The 20,207-nt window shown below is 40.3% G+C and overlaps 1 protein-coding gene across 3 annotated transcripts in view; it reads left to right on the plus strand.

Moving 5' to 3' along the window:
* Positions 1–12,669, plus strand: part of plcg1 (phospholipase C, gamma 1) — a 39,604-nt gene extending 26,935 nt beyond the window's left edge. For 2 of the 3 annotated variants that reach the window (XM_088332711.1, XM_088332710.1), the window contains exons 19-33: positions 103–222; positions 313–493; positions 1,259–1,336; positions 1,411–1,514; positions 1,575–1,668; positions 1,749–1,821; positions 3,022–3,185; positions 3,308–3,404; positions 5,585–5,809; positions 5,940–6,088; positions 7,691–7,805; positions 8,109–8,270; positions 8,364–8,452; positions 9,574–9,839; positions 11,037–12,669. In XM_088332711.1, coding sequence (XP_088188837.1) covers positions 103–222; positions 313–493; positions 1,259–1,336; positions 1,411–1,514; positions 1,575–1,668; positions 1,749–1,821; positions 3,022–3,185; positions 3,308–3,404; positions 5,585–5,809; positions 5,940–6,088; positions 7,691–7,805; positions 8,109–8,270; positions 8,364–8,452; positions 9,574–9,839; positions 11,037–11,079 — 1,960 coding nt within the window. In that variant the 3' untranslated portion in view covers positions 11,080–12,669. The remainder of the gene's footprint in view (positions 1–102; positions 223–312; positions 494–1,258; positions 1,337–1,410; positions 1,515–1,574; positions 1,669–1,748; positions 1,822–3,021; positions 3,186–3,307; positions 3,405–5,584; positions 5,810–5,939; positions 6,089–7,690; positions 7,806–8,108; positions 8,271–8,363; positions 8,453–9,573; positions 9,840–11,036) is intronic. The other variant, XM_088332712.1, reaches the window with a different exon arrangement.
* Positions 12,670–20,207: the final 7,538 nt, after the last annotated feature.

Here is a 20,207-nt window from a genome sequence, read left to right on the forward strand (position 1 = left end):
AGATTTTTTTTTACCATGAGTTTGGCTGCATCCACTGTTCTGTCATTTGCAAAGAAATGTACCTGTTCTGTTTTTTTTGTTTTGTTTTTTAATCCATTTCAGGTGGTACCATGCAAACCTATCCAGGAGCCATGCTGAGAACATGCTGATGAGGGTTCCTAGAGACGGGGCTTTCCTTGTCAGAAAAAGGACTGAATCCAATTCCTTTGCCATTTCATTCAGGCAAGTAACTACGATTTCATGACTACAGTGTGAAAGTGTAAAGCATAAGTGAGGTTAGTTACTTACTGTTGTCCTATTTTTCCCGTACAGGGCTGAGGGCAAGATTAAGCACTGTCGTGTCCAGCAAGAGGGTCAGACTGTGGTTCTGGGCACTTCAGAGTTTGACAGCCTCGTGGATCTCATCAGTTACTATGAGAAGCACCCCCTGTATCGCAAAATGAAACTGCGATATCCCATCAATGAAGACACACTGGAAAAAATCGGCACTGCTGTGAGTATCGCTTAGGACTGTTTGGAAAGTGTTGACAAAGGAATTTTACCATGCTTGGAGAGATATTTATAAGCAGCATGTTCTAATACCTTACTAATTTGTCTCTGCATCTTGTCATTACAAGATAATTTACATGCTAATAAATGTATGCATCTGTTTCTCAAATTTAATCTCAATGAAAAAATAAAAATGAATTCATACACTAATGTGGAAAGGCATAGGTTGATAAATCAGTGTAATAAATCCTTATCAAGCTCTTTTCGTTGTAGTCGTGTATAACATGCATTCTCAAAAGTGCACACCACTGTCCCTAATATGCCAAGATGCAAATAAACAGTCTGCAGTTTTTTTTAATTGGTCCCTTCCTGTATACTTTACTCTTATTCTACTTTCTTAGTAATTGTATTATTACTGACAATTTAGGTCTTATTTGCATATGAGATTATGATTTTGCACATTTCCATTTTTTTTGTTTTAACATTTTGTTTGATCATTTTATTCAATTATGTATCTGCATTCTGTTCTTTAAGGCAATCAGATTTTAATGTCTTTCTAAAGTATTTGGCATTTACTCAATCTATCTAAATTGGTTTTCATTTTTAAACATTGTCATGAATATCAATCTTGAGTTAGAAATGTTAGTGATGTGTCTGTCAAGACTCTTAAGTAACTAGGAATAAACAATTTTGGGAGGAAAGTTTCTATGTGGCTATTTAATGATGCTATAATAACAGTTAGATTAAGAGACCATGTCCTATCTGACAGGAGCCTGACTATGGGTCACTGTATGAGGGCAGAAATCCTGGTTTTTATGTGGAAGCCAATCAAATGCCTACCTTTAAGGTGAGTGTCAGCTGTGAAAACTGCTGGTTACATTTCTTACGGCATTACTATAACTTCCTGTGTGCTCCTCACAGTGTACGGTAAGAGCCATGTATGAGTATAAAGCCCAACGAGATGATGAACTCTCTTTCACGAAAAATGCCACCATCTCCAACGTCGACAAGCAGGAAGGGGGATGGTGAGTTTGAAATCCATTTTGTATATGTTTGGTCGTGCGTCAATGGCATACTTATTCCAGGTGGAAGGGAGACTGCGGAGGGAAAAAGCAACTGTGGTTTCCTGCAAACTACGTGGAGGAGATCATTCCGTCTGAATCGGAGCCAGACAGAAGTGTGAGCATCAAATCCACGCAGTGCTTTGTGCTTCCTCGGTTTCACCCGATTATTCACTCGCGCTCTTCTTCCCTGTCCAGCAGGAGATGACAGAAAACAGTCCCCTGGGAGATCTGCTTAGAGGAAGTGTGGACGTCTCGTCCTGTCAAATTGGTGAGCTCCCCCAATCTACATTCCACTTCCCGTTTAGCTGTGGGATGCTGCAACACCAATGTTGTCTGCTTGCTTTCCTCCAAGATTAAAGTTTTTTTTTTTGTTTTTTTTTCCTATTAATGCTGCTTTTGAATTGTTGATTTCTGCTGTGGTATTACAAAAGGCTGTTTTTGTTGTATGGAATGTGGGAGGAAACCAAAGTGCCCGGAGGAAACTCACGCAAGCATGGGGAAAACAAGCAAACTCCACACAGGAAGGTTCCATCTCATGACCTCAGAACTGTGCCGCACACGCGCTAACCACTGCGCTGCCGAGCTACCCATATTCGAAATTTGAATATATATTATTTGCGGCACAGTTCTGAGGTCATGGGATCAAATGCAGCTACCAGCCTTCATGTGCGGAGTTTGCGTGTTCTCCCATTGCTTGCGTGGGTTTCCTCCCACATACCAAAAACATTGTCAGGTTAATTGGGTGGTCAAAATTGTCCCCCGGTGTGAGTTGTGTGTCTCTGTGTGCCCTGTGCCTCGCTTACGACCTATTCAGAGTGTCCTCTGACCACTGCACGAAGCTAGCTGGGATGGGCTCAAGCACCCCTGGGACTCTACTGAGGATAATCGGTTTAGATAATGGATGAATGGATTATTTGTTAGTATTAACAGTTTTCAATTACATTTTGGAACTGAATGTATTTTGTATCTTTATATATTTTTTTGTGTGCTTTTTAGTCAATGTATTTAAAACTTATGCATATTACTTTCACTACAGCTAGCTGTTACTAGAAATGAAAACTATTTTTATATGGGCATTTGTCTCTCTACTGTAAGATTTAGGGTCGACATTTTGTCAATTTATTTATTTATCTTTAAACACTTTGTGGTTTTCAATTGTACTTCTGGTTCAATGGCAAGCAACATCTTTTCCTCTATCCCTATTTTTGAATTCAAATGAAAATGTAGGAATTGGAACTAGAGTTTGGGGTTATAATTCAGTTGTCCACCTTTTGTTGGCTGTCTTTATCTTGATTATGTTTTGTCTCGCCCTTTAATGGCTTTGCATTTTTGTCCGGCAACATGTTTTAATCACTTTTAGAGATTTCAGTGTTTAAGATATACTTGTGGAAAAGAACTGAAAATACATTAATTGCAGAGGTAAGGACAAGTTAGCTGTTCTAATTTTGACCTGATGTTTTCAAAACAGTTGTGAGACCTGATGGGAAAGGAAGCAGGCCGCACGTTTTCTCCCTCGTACCGACCACAGCCATGCGGACGGGACCAGTGCTGGAGGTTGCCGCCAATACTCAAGAGGAACTGAAGGAATGGGTTTTCAAGATACGGGATGTGGCGATGACCTCGGAAGCTAAGGTACGTGTCACACGCCCTTGAGTTAATGAGATGCTCTTTTTGCGCTTGGTCTGTCTTTTAGTTTTGGTTTGTTCACACTTTGTGTTACATTGTTTTCATGTTTTGTCTATTTTTCTATGCAGCTGGAGGAGGGGAAGATGATGGAGAGAAGAAAGAAGATTGCACTGGAGTTATCTGACCTAGTGGTTTACTGTAGACCTGTGCCGTTTGATGAAGACAGTAAGTGACTACCCCCTAATGTTGTGTTTATGAAAAATCCACAAGATTTCATCATTTCAACCATAAATATGTTTTGCTCAGTTTTGTCCTTGATTGATAAAACACTATCTTTGAGTGGAATCTAAATATGATTACGTCAAAACAAAAACTTCTAATTCATAGTATTTTATTTTTCATAAATCTGTGACTGGTCAGCCTAAAGAATTGAAACGTATAACAATTTAAAAATGCAAGGTACGTGTCCGAGCGAGCAACCTATTTTAGTCTTGCAAATTTTTTTGTGTGGTTTAGTGATAAGTTTAACCCCTTATTTGCTCGACGGCCGCTGGACTTTTTATTAACAAATTGGTGGCTGTACTATGTCACCACTCACTGAAATTTGTCATGCCACATATCATTGGAAAGCTACTCTTGGTATTCAAAATATGACCATTTAAAAATACATTCATCACAGAAACATCACGATTAGTCTGAAACAAGGTACCCGAATACTATAAAGCCGACGTAACTCACTAATTTTGTCCCCCGTCATCAAATTCTTTGGATGTCCTCGAAAATGGTTTGATACATCAAGGACAATCCATAAAATAAAACCGTTGAAAATATTTACTCCAAAACACACTATAATGCTGACAGATGATTAGAAATCTGCCTGAAAGCACCCCTTTAAAAATAATCAGACTCTTATAATTATTCCCAATATGGTACTTAGCCTCTCCCCTTTTGATTGACACCTTTCTTGGCCAATAGCAGGCTTTTCTTCACAGTCCACAACCCGCATTAGCCTATACGGGCCAGTTAGATAAAACTTGATATTGCCTCCAATGGGTCAGAATATCTTCAGCCAGTAGTAAACAATGTAAATGATGATGGACACATTGTTTAGCCAACAAAATTTTTTAACATAAATGTATACAATTCTTTGTTGTCTATTTAAATCAGAGCCGAAATTAACCGTGCACAAAGCAATCTGTGAATCATTTTATGCACCATTAGTATGCGCACTTGTGCACAATCATTGATTTCTGGAATGAGAAGTAAAACATCTGTAACTCTTTCACAATGTCTAAAAACTGACCAAAGTAAAATAACAATTTGCAAAGATTTTATTGTAGTAAAGTGGTCGTCCACAAAAACCCTACCCTTAGAAAAATGTGTAAAATACAATGTTTAGTTTTTCAGATTTTGATCAGATATGACAAGCTACCAGATAAGACTTCAAGCTGTTGTCTCACCTGTTTTCCAGCTAAGATGCCTATGCTATACTCATCTGCAACATTTAGTTCCAAAAAAAAAAAAAAGGCAGGCGAGAATAGAAACCTATTTCTGTGTGTTCCAACTTAGATTACTCACGTTTACTAGCACTTGCGGTAATTATTTCAGTTGGGACAAAACTTGCCTTTCAAAAAAGACCCAAACGTCCATATTTTCCAAATGGTACAAGAAGAGCATTCAATTTACTTTGGGTGCATCTTGTGCTGGGATTTTAGGCCAATTGTGCAGGAATGTTCAGGGGTTAAGGTTTAGTTGACATGCAAATTTGAGAGAAGACATCAAATGATTTTGAGCTTGCAAATGAGGACAGGGAGTGAAACCTTCAGATAAGTCTAAGGAAGAAAGTTGGTACTCCACTGAGCCTTTTATTTTTTTCTGAATCTCCTAGTCTACAAAAGCAGATTGGAACACTGTGCTATGATAGTCAACATAACGAACTGGCAACCTAAGAATTCAGCTTTGCAAGTGTTCGATATTAAAAACAGAATAATCGTATCAATTAGGTAGAAAATATCGACCCGTTTCCGTTTGATATTCTTTTACTTTTTTGGCCTGTTTTCAAATGCATGGTTATTTTTACTGGCTTTATCGATTGTTCGACAAAACAATCAATGGATTTAAGAATCAATGAAAAGAGTGATAAAATTAAGTTTTCCCTACATATTAGAGGTGGCTTAGTTTAGCCATGATTGTGAGTGGCACACCATTCTTTGAGGTAGAAAACCTCTAAAACGGCAACCCCCTATGCAGCAAAATGTGTCCCTTTTATCAAAACGAGCAATTCCAATAGATATTTCGTCGGTGTCAATATTGTGGTCAGTTTTTCTTTGATCTATAGCAAGGCTGAGTCTAGACAATTTAGTCCAGGTGAGTTAACCATATACCTGTTTTTCCGCATCCTCCAGAGATTGGCACGGAGCGTGCTTGTTTCCGGGACATGTCCTCCTTTCCAGAGACAAAAGCGGAGAAATATGTCAATAAGATAAAGGGGAAAAGGTTCCTCCAGTACAATCGGCGGCAGCTGTCCAGGATCTACCCGCGAGGCCAGAGACTGGACTCCTCCAACTACGACCCTTTGCCCATGTGGCTCTGCGGCTCCCAACTTGTAGCACTTAACTTCCAGACGGCCGGTACGTTCCCATTTTGAGCTCTATCGCCGCAGACCTGCCCAGATCCAATTGATCTTTTAAGTCGATAATGTGTTTTCCAGCCAAAACGAGTGATTAATGCTCTCAGCTTGTTTTTTTCTTTTTTGTCCAGACAAGCCCATGCAGATGAACCAGGCCTTGTTCATGCTGAATGGAAGGAGCGGCTATGTCCTCCAGCCCCCCGTCATGAGGGATGACAACTTTGATCCCTTTGACAGACACACAGTACGAGGCCTTGAGGAAGTCACTCTCCAGATCGAGGTAGGTCGTCCTGTGAGATGCCACTTCGTTTTTGTCTTCACACAGGTATTTGTTTTATCAATTTCCAGTTGGGTTGGAGAAAACTTCTGTTGATATTAATCTGGACAATCGTGCGTTTTTATTAAAACCATGACGAGGTCCTTCTATTTTTCAACTCATCGATACTCCTAAACCTACTCAAATTGTGAGGCAACCTCATCCTCTTTTAACTGGTGTCATGATATTGCCTGTTGTGTCCTGTGATTTGCTGAGATAACCTCGCAGTATTTTTCCTAGAAATTAAAGGATTCGCTCCTCTTTCAACAAAGAGCAGCTTTTGTTGAAAGCTGAGGGAAAAATAACCAGGACAGAGGTTTTAGTCAGACTGGGTTATTTGTTTTTGCTTTTTATTCCCACAAGAAACCTAGTTTAACTGAACTTTCAAAGGACAATCAAAACAAACATTTTATTCCCAAGTGTATGCATTTTTCAGCCCAGCTAGTATAAATGCAGTATTCTGATGACTGTACTATGGCCTTTATGGAAAAACATTTTTAAAGATCAATCTCAGGAGACGGCCATTTTGCTATGTAGTGTCAACTAAAAATCACTGTTGCTCAGGACTCCGGTCATAATCAATCACATCTCACCTGTATTGTGTTTGAAGAACTGATTTTGCTGCCCAATTTTTATCCAATATGAATGAATCTAAATCCTTTGTTGGGGCAGTAGGCATACCACCCATATCATTGCTGACATATTTTTAAGTTAATTCTCCAATAAATAAGTCTCAGCTTGCTCATTTAAATTTATTTTAGTGAATGTAAGTGACCCCCACTTATTTAGCTGTAAAAAATATATCATTTAAAAAAAAATCCTATTACCAATTACAACATGTACATAATGGCACTTGTGTGAGGGTATTGATTTTTTTAATCATTTTTGCTGCTAAAGAAAACACATCTACATCTCTAGAATATTTAAATGTTCTGGGGAACATCTTTTGGATAATGTCTTGTTGAGGTGACATGATGCACTAGGCCTATTTTAAGATTAAAAATTTCAAGAAGGTTATAAATGATTGAATATTTAACCTAAAACGTATTGTCCGATATGATATTACTTCACTGATCTAGTATAGGTATTGAATAAATGAATATTATATATGTTATAACATGAACAAGAACAGCAACCAGACGATGAAGGTGCTTTGTCTGAATCAGATCAGGAGGCTTCTCCTGTTATTAGTACTGGGTTCCATGTTTACCATCTGTTTCGTGTGGGGGAGCAAACCCCTATCCCAAAAACAGCCCAGAGAGGGGTGGGCACTGCCATGCTGTAATTGCCCAAGACACACCACAGGAAGTGGTGCTCATACGACAGAAATGGTTACAAGATCTGTGAACCATCACTATCAACAATTGCACATCATTTCAATACAGTAAACTATAATAGGTTTGGTTTTACCCTTTTGGGATTATTTGAATGAGATAAAACAAGTTTACTTTTGATATTCTCTCTGGTATGCATTTACCCATCCTAATGATTTCAACCATCTTAAGCATTCTATCCCTTTTTTTATCGCAAATGTTCAATTTTAACACTAAATCTTTTTTCTTCAAGGTGTTGGGTGCAAGACACCTTCCTAAACACGGGCGTGGCATTGTTTGCCCCTTGATAGAGATTGAGGTCTGTGGGGCAGAGTATGATAGTGCCAAGCAAAAAACGGATTCAGAAGGTGAGAAATGACTCGCAACACTTAACCAGTTGTTATGTTCTTGGCTAGACAAATGGACATTATTTTCCTTTCACTCTTGGACAGTTATTGTGTCACATAATCGTCCCTCTTTTTGTTAGTTTTTGGAGGCTGTACTTGGTTTTGCTGAATATTTTGATTTTGTACAAATATGACTTCCTTGTCCAAAACAAAACTGAATGAGAAATATAAAAACGTTTTGCTTGTCTGACACATTATCCGCCATCACAACTCATGCAAATATTGCTCATTTTCACTGCACCTTGTCTCCCTTTCCTGTTTCAGCTGATAATGGCCTGAACCCAACGTGGCCCAGGAAACCATTCCAGTTCGTAGTGAGCAACTCGACCTTTGCTTTTCTGCGATTTGTGGTCTATGAGATCGACATGTTCAGTGACCAGAACTTCCTGGCTCAGGCCACGTTCCCCATTCACAGCCTGAAAACGGGTACACTGAATATTATCATTAATTTCGTGGCCATAAACCACTCTGGTAAGGAAACCTGACTTACACTGTACATTTATTTGTTCAATGTTCTAGGTTATCGGTCAGTCCCACTAAAGAACAGCTTCAACGAGGATCTGGAATTGGCCTCGTTGTTGGTCCACATGAACGTCATCAGAGGAAGAGTAAGCATTTATATGTTTATATTGAGCTATTTTTTTTCACATAAGACACAAATCTAAATTTAAACTCATTCATGTTCAGGCAACGTAGGCTTCATTGACTAACATTCCGGGTTATAGAACAAACTAAGGCAGGGGTGTCCAACGCGGTGCCTGTGCACCAGGTAGCCCCCATAGAGGATCTGAGTAGCCCACAAACTGATTCTGAAAATAGTTCGCCAGTGATGGGTCATAGAGACTTTTTTGGAAAGTTGATTTATAACTGGAATGAGAACTCGTCGACATGACATGATTTGCAATTTGTTGTCTATACATTTCGACTTGACTTGATCAGCGTCTTTAAAAACAATGTTTTCGTGGTTGATTGTTTTAATGTTAACCATACTTATAATAACTACATTCTGGCGTAAAATAATTATAACATAACAACACATTAATACCAAGTTGCTATTTTAGAAATGCATCTCAAATTGGGACCCCTTTTCTCTTAATCAGTTACAAAAAAGTAGCTCTGTTTCACAAAGGTTAGCAAACCCTGGTCTCAAGTTTGCCCGATGATCAATTTATGTCTGGCCAAGTGTGTATATGAATGGGTTATTGTCAAGCTCATTGTAAAGCGCTTTGGGAGGTCTTGAGTGACTTGAAAAGCGCTGTATAAATTCAAGCCATTTAATGTCCTCTCCCGTGCCACTCATTTAATGCGTGCTTATTGGAACGTCACCATTTGCCACAAGAGGGAAGCGGCACATTGTCCTGCTACTTGACCAATTAAGTTTCTGCAGCAGGGGAGAAAAACAAAGTTGACAAGGAAGATAAATATACAATAGCCTTTTGAAGTGACTTTATTTTGTAAGATGACAGGTCATTGAATGTAAACAAGAGATGCTTGTGGAAATGACTGTTTCTCATGGTTGCGACATTTTGCTTATAAATTCAAGTATTTGCCATGGTCCTGCAATCCAGATCTCTGTATCAGTCTAAATGGGATTTTGCTTAAAGTTTTTTTTCCTGGGAAATTCTTTGTCAATATATGCTTGGTGAAAAATGTTGACCTATGATCCCACCCCGCCCCCAGGAGTTTGCTTTGGCCTCGCACGCAACATAACCAATGTGTCCCTCTGCAGAGCGAAAACGGCGACATGTCGCACCCGTTTGCCGTGACGTTGGCCAGTGTGTCCTCATCCACTGCCGGACGGGAACGTTTTGGAGAGCAGGGCTCGGTTTCGTCGGCCAGTTCCAGTGCGGCGCTCGTGCCCCAGTCCCCCAGCCAAGCCGTGGCAGCCTGCAGGGGTCGGGAAGACTCCTTTGACTCTCGCTATCAGTCGCCACTGGATGACTTCAGGGTGTCGCAGGAAGTGCTGCTCGACCACATGGACCCACAAAACAGAAGGTGCGTGCGTCGTGTCCCCTGGTTGGGGGAGGCTTTAATGTCACATGTCAACAAGGGAAAAAGTCTAAAACCTCAGCATGAATGTAAATAAGAAAGCTTGAACAGGCCACATGATATAATTCCTCTAATGGATGACCAGACTGCAATAGTCAACATCAACAATAAACATAGGTACTAAAATTGTTCAGGAACTCCAAGATAGCGATGAAGCAGCTTCCAATCACATTCCCGTCTTAGCTCGTCAATGCAGATGATGACATGTCTCAGGTCCAGGTGCTGGTCCGCTCACACCAGCCGGGAAGAACATGAAAACAAAAGTGTGATGTCGGCATCAATCTTAAGCTATAAAATAGAGGGGTTTCTTGTTCCACTGAGGTTACAAATCTTGTTTCAGGGGTGAGGGCATTCCACAGCAGCAAGGCCTGAATGGAGAAGGCTCTCGAGCTTGCAGATTTCTTTTTGGTTCTTGGAGTTACAAGTAGTACAGCATTTTTCTAGAGCTGAGGCTCCAAACAGGAATATAGGGCACAACCAAATAAAAACAATAAGAGAGGGCAAGTCCATGAAAACTTTTGTATGTTTGTTAGTAACAGAACCTTATGAATAACGTTAACCTCTGGAAGCTATCAACTGGACATTTTGCTATAACCTATTATTTCATGTCGATGATGTCTGTGTATTGTCTGTTGATGCCCTTGCAACATCCGTTGCAGCCTGGTTGTTCTGGAAGGGGGAATTACCTCATGCGTGGCCCCTTCAAGGTTTCACCATTTACTCATCCGGAGATTTTGAGTTTTTCCTTGCCTTCATGTAAGTTTTTCATCAGGGGATGGTCTCATTGTGATCTGTACATCCCTTTGACACTTCCTGTGATTAAGGGCTATACAAATACTCGTACTTGACTTAAAGTCATATCTTAATCAGACAGAGAGACAGCGCAAGTCAGCTGAAATTGGGGTGATATGATCAAACTTACTTCTCTTAGTCCAAAGTCTCACTGCCATATTTTAACCAGCTGCAAACTTTTGATGCTAGACATCGGGAGAGCAGGAAGTAATACATTACAGTAATTGAGATGTAAACAATGCATTATCTCAGCACCTGTTTCTGAGAGCATCGGGCAAATCGAAAAAAAAAACAATTCCAGTAATATTTGAACATTCTAGATGTGACGGTTCTTGGTCTCTTGTGTCCTAGGATGCTGCGGCGGACTAGAGTAGGCGGAGAAAACCGTGTCTGAATCCAAAAGACCACCCCAAATCTGGACAAACCCCCCCCCCTCCCCCCTTCAATCCACACGCCTCTGCCCGTACTGATGATGTCACTGACTGCTATGAACACTGTTTCCCTGGAAACACACAGCGCCGCTTTGGCCTACATTTCAGGCAGTTTAAAGGACCTTTACATCACAAAACCAACCACCCTGTCCTCCCAGCCCACTCATCGTCTGATAGGGAGCAGCCACGACACCAGAGAGGAAGCCAATCGCTGTACACAGGAAGAAGAAAAAAAGACGCTCCATGAAAATTTTGTGTTTCCTGTCGCTGGCTGTTCACTCATCTCCATTTCTGAATTTAACGTATTTATTCCTGCTATGCTGTCAGCGAGAGGACAGCGGCACCCCAACCTGCTCTTAAAGAGCTCCCATCTCCCGTGATTTTAATGATTTCACTTATTTAAAAATTCAAAATGTGATCTCTCTGTTTTCTCCTATGTATATGTGTAAAACACGAGGGCTCTGTGACTGTTTTTAAATGTCTTTCTGTGTATTGGAGTGTATTATCCACTTCCTCACATATTTATCTTATTTTTGTGAAAGACATCAGGAATAAGTCATAGCTGGTGAGGCAGCAGATGTAGCCAGCTGTTTTTTTTTGTTACATTCCGATATCATAAACTTGCACACGATTGCGTTTTTGTGGTCAGTCACACTGCTTGGATTTTTTTTTTCCCGTTGATTTGCCCAACTTGTCTGCTGAATCACGTTTTTGTTTGGCCAAGTCCATTTGTGGTATCCAGCTTAAACGGAACGCAATATAATGATCGCAAAGTACTCTGTTATTGTTAACATGTTATATTGCTCGTTTTTAGGGGTAATTAACCTGTAGGAATGTAAAGGATGCCATATTTAAAGAAAGGTTTTCATTGACTTAACTGCCATCATGCATATTTGAGATTTCAAGTTGCACTACCGTTGTGCTTAGATTAAAATGTCAACAAGCAAATTTGACTGTAGACGTCTGTAAACACAAAGCGGGCGGGTGCAGCTCTTTGGAATGAACATCAAGGGGCCTTGCGTGGTTCCGTTTGGAGTTTTTGTCCAAATCTGCTCATTTGGTTTCTGTCATGATGTAACTTCAGTATTGTACTTCCGTGTTTGGGCACAGTGTTTCCCCAAGCCATAAAGGTACCATGAAGAGCAGGAGTTGAAAACGGCAACTTTGCATAGTAAACATGTTTTTATCAGTTCAATCTTTAAACCCAACTTTCGTTGATGTTGCAGTACCGTCTGCCTACATGCCCACAGCATTTACCTGCAGTCAGGGTATATTCACTTGTTTTGACTGATGTAATGTCCCCTGGCCTTTTATTTGTGCGTGTTATTGGCTGAATGCCTTTTTTTGACAAATTCATGCAGCATCTCACCAAATTTGTTTGGATCTGCGCGCTGGGCCCCTCGGTGTCTTTTTTTTTTTTTTTAATAAATGCTCACTGACAGTCTTGTTGCCTTTCTGTAATGTGCCTAAGCCATGGAGAGGGAGTTTGTTCATTTTAGATTTGCCTTTCATAAGAAACATATTCAAATACGAGAATAAAATACTACTTAATACGGTGTCGTTTTTGTCCCTGTCTTAGACAATGGAAAGGAATAAGCGGAGTTACTTACGTAGTTTGTTCCAGTATGACGTAATGTACACTAATCCCGGACGACACTGTCGTGTGTGCGTACTCGACTACCATGGACAAGTCGTTTGTTTTTTTGTACCGTATAGCCTTAAATAACAGCCTCAAACGGCCATCGGCGTTTTAAAAAACACGAAATTTTTGAACTTTCTTTGAGGTCAGTGGATTTTGCTGTGCACCAGAGCCCCTTGACGTATATTGAACAACAGCGTGAAAAATATTGTTTTGCCTGTTTACAGACATGGATGAACAAAGTTAAACCAAACAACAGGGGGGGGGGGGAATACAGCAATAGTTAGATAAAAAGGATAGGTAGTCTAACACGTGTTGTGCCCATTATCTTCCCCATTGAAAGCTTTTAGTAAATAAAAAACTTTATGTAGTGGGATGAACGTGAAGAAAGATAACAAAAGAATATGGCGGATGGGTCTCTATCCAACAATTAATGTTGGTGTAGTGCCAAAATCCGATACATGGAGTGCGGGTGGACTTCTAATGGGCGGACAGGTTTTTCAGGGCCAGAATTCTAGATGATACACAGGTGTTCAAATACTTATTTGAAGCTTTATCACACAAATGAAGCGTTAAAAAATCATGCATTGTGATTTCTGGATTTTTCTTTTTAGTTTATCTCTTTCACAGTGGACATGCACCTACAATGAAAATTTTAGACTCCTCCATGATTTCTAAGTGGGAGAAATAGCAGTGTGTTCAAATACTTATTTTCTTCACTGTAGACACAAAAATACTTATTTACAATGGAATGTAGACAGCACTGGATACAGTAGGAGAATTAATGAAGAATGGTTATTTATGAACGAGGTAATATTTATCATTACGGTCGGCATGAATGAAATGATTGTTCTCATTGATGATCCCAAAGATGTATTTGAACTGCAGAGGATCCAACTGAAAACAAATATCAATATTATTCGAAGGGTTCGAGATACAGACTCGTGGCTTCTACGGTAACCTGTGACGTCAATATGTCAGCACAGTGATTTTGGGGTTATTCGGAATTTTTATTCAGGAGTTGGGGTGGGGGGAGAATTTTGGCAGGGATTTTACCTGCCAAAATCTGACCCCCCTGCTAAAATGGACCCTGTTAGAGATACAGACTTGTAACTTCTAGATCAGGGGTCAGGAACCTTTTTGACCCAAAGAGCAATTAAAGCAAAAAATGTTTTAAAAAGAAATTGAGAGAGCCACATCATATATTTTCAGACAAAATTGAAAAAAACTGCCAAACACGCTCTCTAGACAAAAGCTAATTCTTCAGCACATTTTATTTCACTGTGTGTCATTTGATGATTTAATCAAATGTATTAAATGATAATAATGCCAAATCCTGTGTCCCAAACCAATGTAAATATGCCAATTTGTCTTCCACCTTCAGTTAAAAGTGTTGAGGCAATTTTTTCCTTGAAATTTGTCCTTAATGACGGTTTCAAAACAAATTACTGCAAACGATGAGCGTATCGTCATACTCACTTTTGGTGTAGACTGCATTGAGCGAGAGAGAGAGAAGGAAGTGCCTTGCGCTGTGTGCAGGGTTCTGCCCTCCTGTACTTGTGGCGCAACAAGGGTTGCTGACTGGTTAAAATGTTATATTTTGGGATTTTTATGTTGTTTTGTAAAGAAGAAAAAGTGAAGTACCAGTATGTCAGCACTAAATGGCATAGTCTCACAAGTCAGAGAAGGGTGCTTGGGCCAAGTCTCACGGGACCTCACGTGATTTAATGATACTTGTTCAATAAATCACTCTTAATGTCAACAAGTAAATGGTGTCGTGTGAGACTGACATTTACCATCTAATTTGCAGGTGAGGTGTTTATACTGGTAACACACTTACTGTGAGGAGGATAATATGTGAAAATATGTTTGTAAAGAATGTTTGCGATGTAAAGTTTACAAAAAGTGAAATAGTAAGAGTGAGTCGTCCGTTAGCATAAGCAACAGAGTGAGGTATGCTACGTTATGCGGGAATGGGTTAAGAGTGTACTGTGATGTTAATATGTATATTTGGTTCCCATATGTAACCGCGGTGTACCTGTCCCACCAAAGATCCACATTCACGCTGGACTGGATGATGAGGTTTTTATTACAGTTTCTGCAAATGAAATGAGTCACAACACGTGATTAGCTTCTCTGCTGGCTTTGATCTCTTTAATCTTGTTGGCAGCTCACTCTGTAGACTGCCCAAAGCATATCAAAGAGCTTTCTTTTCAATTTACATAAAATACATTTTAGAATATCACAATACATTTTTACATCCATTTTAACAAGATACTTTTAACAAAAGATCATATAGTGTTTTTTTAACGTTTACAATGAATTCAACATATTTTTCTTTAGTCTGAATTTCAACCAACATCATCCTTTTTTATATATGAGAAAATAGAAATAAGAACAATAATGAGTATAAAAACGGGTACAATTTACCTGCAAATGAAATGAGTCACAACACGTGATTAGCTTCTCTGCTGGCTTTGATCTCTTTGATCTCTACAAGGGGAATTAACATTTTAGCACAACAGAAACAAAACAAAAATAAATCCAAACAGCTTGTCAACATCAATCACATTACTGTGCATGTTGAGAGATTTGTCAGCTGTGGTTATAGTGTTTAAAATTAACTTTTTTTTGGAGCACCAAAAGATGTGTCTTACCGTTGGCAGGTCGCTCTGTAGACTGCCAACAAAACCCTGCCTTCCGGTCACATGTCAAAAGCCAAAACAAACCCTACCCCATACCAACAGGTGGCACTGTTGGACTCATCATTGCAGAACACTTACCAAAAACTATACTCATATTTCAGCAGGAATTTCAATAAAACAAAAGTTATTATTACACCCGTTACACATATAACACAAAGTGAGTTGTTTTGGAAGGTACAGTTATGGTGTTTTTGTTAAATGATTCTTGAAAAGTACCATTTGATGGCAATGATATTTTGTATTTATATGTTAAACGGGACCTCACGTGATTTAATGAGACTTGTTCAATAAATCACTCTTAATGTCAACAAGTAAATGGTGCCGTGTGAGACTGACATTTACCATCTATTTTGCAGGTAAAACAACAATAACCAAAAAAAGACCCCCCAAAAATATCTAAAACAAATGTGTAACACCAGCTGGAGCTAGACCATCCACCTGTGTCCCGTTACATACTGGTCACCCAATCAATGTCGTTTGCCAGCGTTATTATTTATCAGTTTGAATGGTTTCTTATCGAACTTCTGCATTAAGTTGCTTCGGCTTTATATGGACCAAAATCGGGATGAAATCACTTGACTTTGGAAGGCCACAGAGAGATGTGCAATAGTTACATTTTATTTTGGAGCCATACGTACTCATGAAAAGAGCCATATATGGCTCCCGAGCCATAGGTTCCCTACCCCTGTTCTAGATTAACCTTCGATGACGTCAACATGTCAGCACAGTAATTTTGAAGTATTTCATATGTTTCTCATAATATTACTATTAACAATAATAGTAATAAAAACGAACTAGATTTGTCGAACACCTATTCAGTAACACATCACAAAGTGGGGGCATTCCGCTGTAGTTGGATCCCAAAGCCAAAAAAACACAATAGGTTTAAAGTTGTGTCTTACTTTGCCAACAGTATTGGCAGGGAAGTCCAATTTTAAATAAATAAAAAAAAACAATTTGTTTACACCGCAGGATCCAATGCAACAGGGGTTTCACTCAGGATAAAAATAAATTACATATCGCGATTATAGGACATCAAATAAAGGCTATTCATGTACAATTAGTTGTGATCGTGGATATCGTAGCGTTCATTGTTTCGTCTCCGGTGTTGGTCACTTTTGCATCTGCGTCAACAAACGCATTTAATAGAACACGGTCGCGCTTTATTGTTTTAATAAACGCGTTATATGGATTACGATCGCTTAATTGTTTTAATTTGCTCGCTTTGTTTTCAATTAACTCATTATATAGAATACGATCGCTTTTGTCGGAAGCGCAGCGGAATGCGCGTTCACGGAGGATTTTGCAGGGAGTCGGATACTGGTTTTATTATACAGTATTTTTTTTTTTTTTGGTTTGAACAAATTTATTGACACTAATATTAAAATAAAACAATCATGACAATCACAACAGCAATCAAGCACATTCATAATATTATGTTCCAATATGATGTTATTACCAGCAAACACATAGTGAGGATTTGAACAACCCTTCTCGAAAATCCTATTAGCAATCAAACATATTCACAATTTCATTATATGACATCTTTGTTAGTGTCAATAGATCACCAACAACAGAAAACAATTATGACCAACACAACAGCAATCAAGCATATTCACAATATTATATTCCAATATGACGATTTTAACAACAAACACAATGTGAGGTTTGAACAACCTTTCTCGAAAAACTCAATAGCAATCAAGCATATTCACAATTTCATTATATAACATCTTTGTTAGTGTCAATAGATCCGTCCAGGCCAAAGTTGATTGTCCTTGGTCTGAAAAAATCCACCGACACCAACAGCAGCAAAAACAAAACCGACATCAATTAAACAATTTCAGAGTTATTTTCTTTCAACAGTAGTTAACCAGCGTGTAAAAGGCAATACTATTGTGCAAGGGCGTAGCTCTGCCATCCCACCCTCCCAAGCAGCACTCTTACAGTCCTCTGTGTGGGTCTTCTCCAGGCCGTTGCTGCCGGGACTCCCACAGTGTAGCTTCCGTTGCTGTCGGGACTCCCACAGTGGGTCCTCTCAGGCCGTTGCTGCCGGGACTTCCACAGTATATCTCCCGTTGCTGCCGGGACTCCCACAGTGTAGTTCCGGTTCCTACCTCTGGGTGGGTGCAGACGAGTCTTCTTTATGGCTGCGTCCTAGCCCCGCCGCTCGCAGATTGTATGGTATCCGCAGCCATTTGTAGCACAGCCACGGGGGGGGATCTGCCTGCACCTCCATACCAACAGGTTTCTGGAGGTCCAGATGGCGTCCTTGATGGCTGCGAGAGTGAGCCAGTCCCTGGCAAAGTCGTTCTGAGACCTCATCGACCGACTCACCCCGTAAAGCACGTACTGTGCATCAGGGACCTCCCCTGCTGGCAAGTCCGGGAACTTTCCTAGTTGGTCGGCCATTGTCCACAAGACCTCGGCAGCGCTGCACTCACAAAAAAGGTGCCTCACCGATTCCTGGGCGCCACAGCCAGGTCGAGGGCACGTCGAAGTCGCCGACATACCTCGGTGGTGCATTACGGCTCTGACTGGGAGAACTTCATGAGCCACCATCCATGACAAGTCTCTTAGTCTGTTTGGGAGGGCAGGATGATTCACGTTTCTCCAAACCGTTGTAGGTTCGCCAAACGCAAGCCCCCGCACAGGGCTTACTGTTGCTCGCTCTTGCACAATAGCAATAAGGGCCCTGTGGTTTTGTAAATTGTGACATTCTTGTTTTTCCAAATCAAACTTCTTTAAAAAATCCCTAATAAAGAGATGTGTTGGTGGCAAGTTAAATGAAACTGGAATCAAACGATTGTTTGGTACAAGCTTTAGCTTCCGCAAATATGAGCCCATCCAAAACCGGGTCATTGCTTGACTTTTCGGGTTGTTGGGTGGGCCCACAGCGTTTTGGAAGTGGAGAGAGACATACAGTAAACCTCGGATAAGTCGGACTCGCATAAGTCGGATTCTCGGATAAGTCGGACAAATTGCGTGGAACGTTTGTTCTCTAGGCTTTTCTGTAGTATTACACCTCGCATAAGTCGGATTTTATAAGTCGGATCCTCGCCTAAGTCGGATGGATTTTTCCGTACAATTGACCCTTTTTAATGGTTTTCGCCTCTGATAAGTCGGATCGGTATCAGGTCGCCTAGGACATCTCCCAAATGCTCTAAATTTCAGCCTCCAGTGGCAGTAAGCGATGGAATTTTCCGGGAAGATTTTCACTCCTCACAGATTTTCCGGGAAGATTTTCACCCCTCCCAGATTTTCCGGGAAGATTTCTTGATGTGACGTGGCGTTCCGTGATTGGCAGAGGCTATTCATCAAACTCCTCCTCAGTGTTGAATGATAGCACTCTCAATCACAGCACGCGGTCATAGAACAAAGCCTCGTAATCATAATCCCATTGTTTCTTATTACAGTAGTGCTAGCATTCAAATTGAATTTGTGTGAATTTCTTTGGACTTCCTTGCGGTCTGTGCGGTCTACGGTGTGGCGATGGCCTCAAGTTCTAAAACCAAAGGCAGGAGTCTCAAGACTAGAACGTATGAAGAAAAGCTCGCTATCATTGAATTCCAAGAAAAGAATCAGCACATGAAGCAAAAAGACATCGCGGCGAAGTTTGGAATGATTTCATTTTACATATACAAGTATGCACTTTTCTAAGAGTTAAATTTCTTCTTAGTTCGAAATTTTGCGACCTCGGATAAGTCGGATCCTCGGATAAGTCGGATGAAAATGACCGGTCCATCTGGATCCGACTTATCCGAGGTTTACTGTATTTGTTTCCCAGGAAAAGCTGGAGGTCAGGTACTCCTTTTCCCCCTTTTTCCTTTTTCTTTTTCATTGTATCTCTTTTTATCCTTTCCCACTTTGATCCCCAGACAAAGCGAAAGATGGCTCGGTCCAGTTGTAATAGCACGTTTCTTTTGGGCATAAAAACTAAACTGATTGACAAAAGCATTGGTAGGATGATCGCTTTGATGATAAGGACCTTCCCCTCTATTGTCAGTTTTCTCAGTGACCAAAAAACAAGTCTTTGCTTAACTTTCCTTGTCATGTCATCCCAGTTGGTCTCGCCTCCTCCATCCGCATTGAATTTTATCCCTAGGATTTTCTGGTCTGTCTTTAATACCGTCAGCGGGAGTCCTGCCTTTTCTGTCTCTTTCCACATTCCATAAAACTTTACTTGTGATTTTTCTCTATTTAGCCTTGACCCAGACGCCCTTCCAAACAGGTCAGTCAAGTCAAGGGCTCTTCCAACAGATGCGCGGTCAGTACATAAAATATTAAAATCATCCATGTACAAAACACACTTGATAATTTGTCCCCCACTTCCTGGGATATTGATCCCTTCGACAAATCTATCTTTTCTTAACATTTGTGCCAAAGGTTCAATGCAAAGAACATAGAGAAGCGGAGACATAGGGCAACCTTGACGTACACCGCAGTTGACCTCGATTGCTTCCGATAAATTCCCGTTAATCATGAATTTGCTGAAGATGTCTCGGTATAGCAGTCCTACCCACTTGATGTATTTTTGGGGAAAACCACATTTTTGCAATACCCTGAAGAGGTATTGGTGCGAGACTCGATCAAAGGCTTTTTCAAAGTCTAGGTTTAGGACCGCTAGTCGCATGTTTCTGTCTCTCGCATAACAAATGGTGTCACGGATCAGCATGCGACTGTCGTTGATCTTCCTTCCCACAATGGCACAGGTTTGGTCTGGATCAACCAAGTCTCCCAAGACTAC

Source organism: Urocampus carinirostris, chromosome 3 (assembly GCF_059441175.1).
Source record: "Urocampus carinirostris isolate Australia breed hairy pipefish chromosome 3, RoL_Ucar_1.0, whole genome shotgun sequence".
Taxonomy (NCBI): domain Eukaryota; kingdom Metazoa; phylum Chordata; class Actinopteri; order Syngnathiformes; family Syngnathidae; genus Urocampus; species Urocampus carinirostris.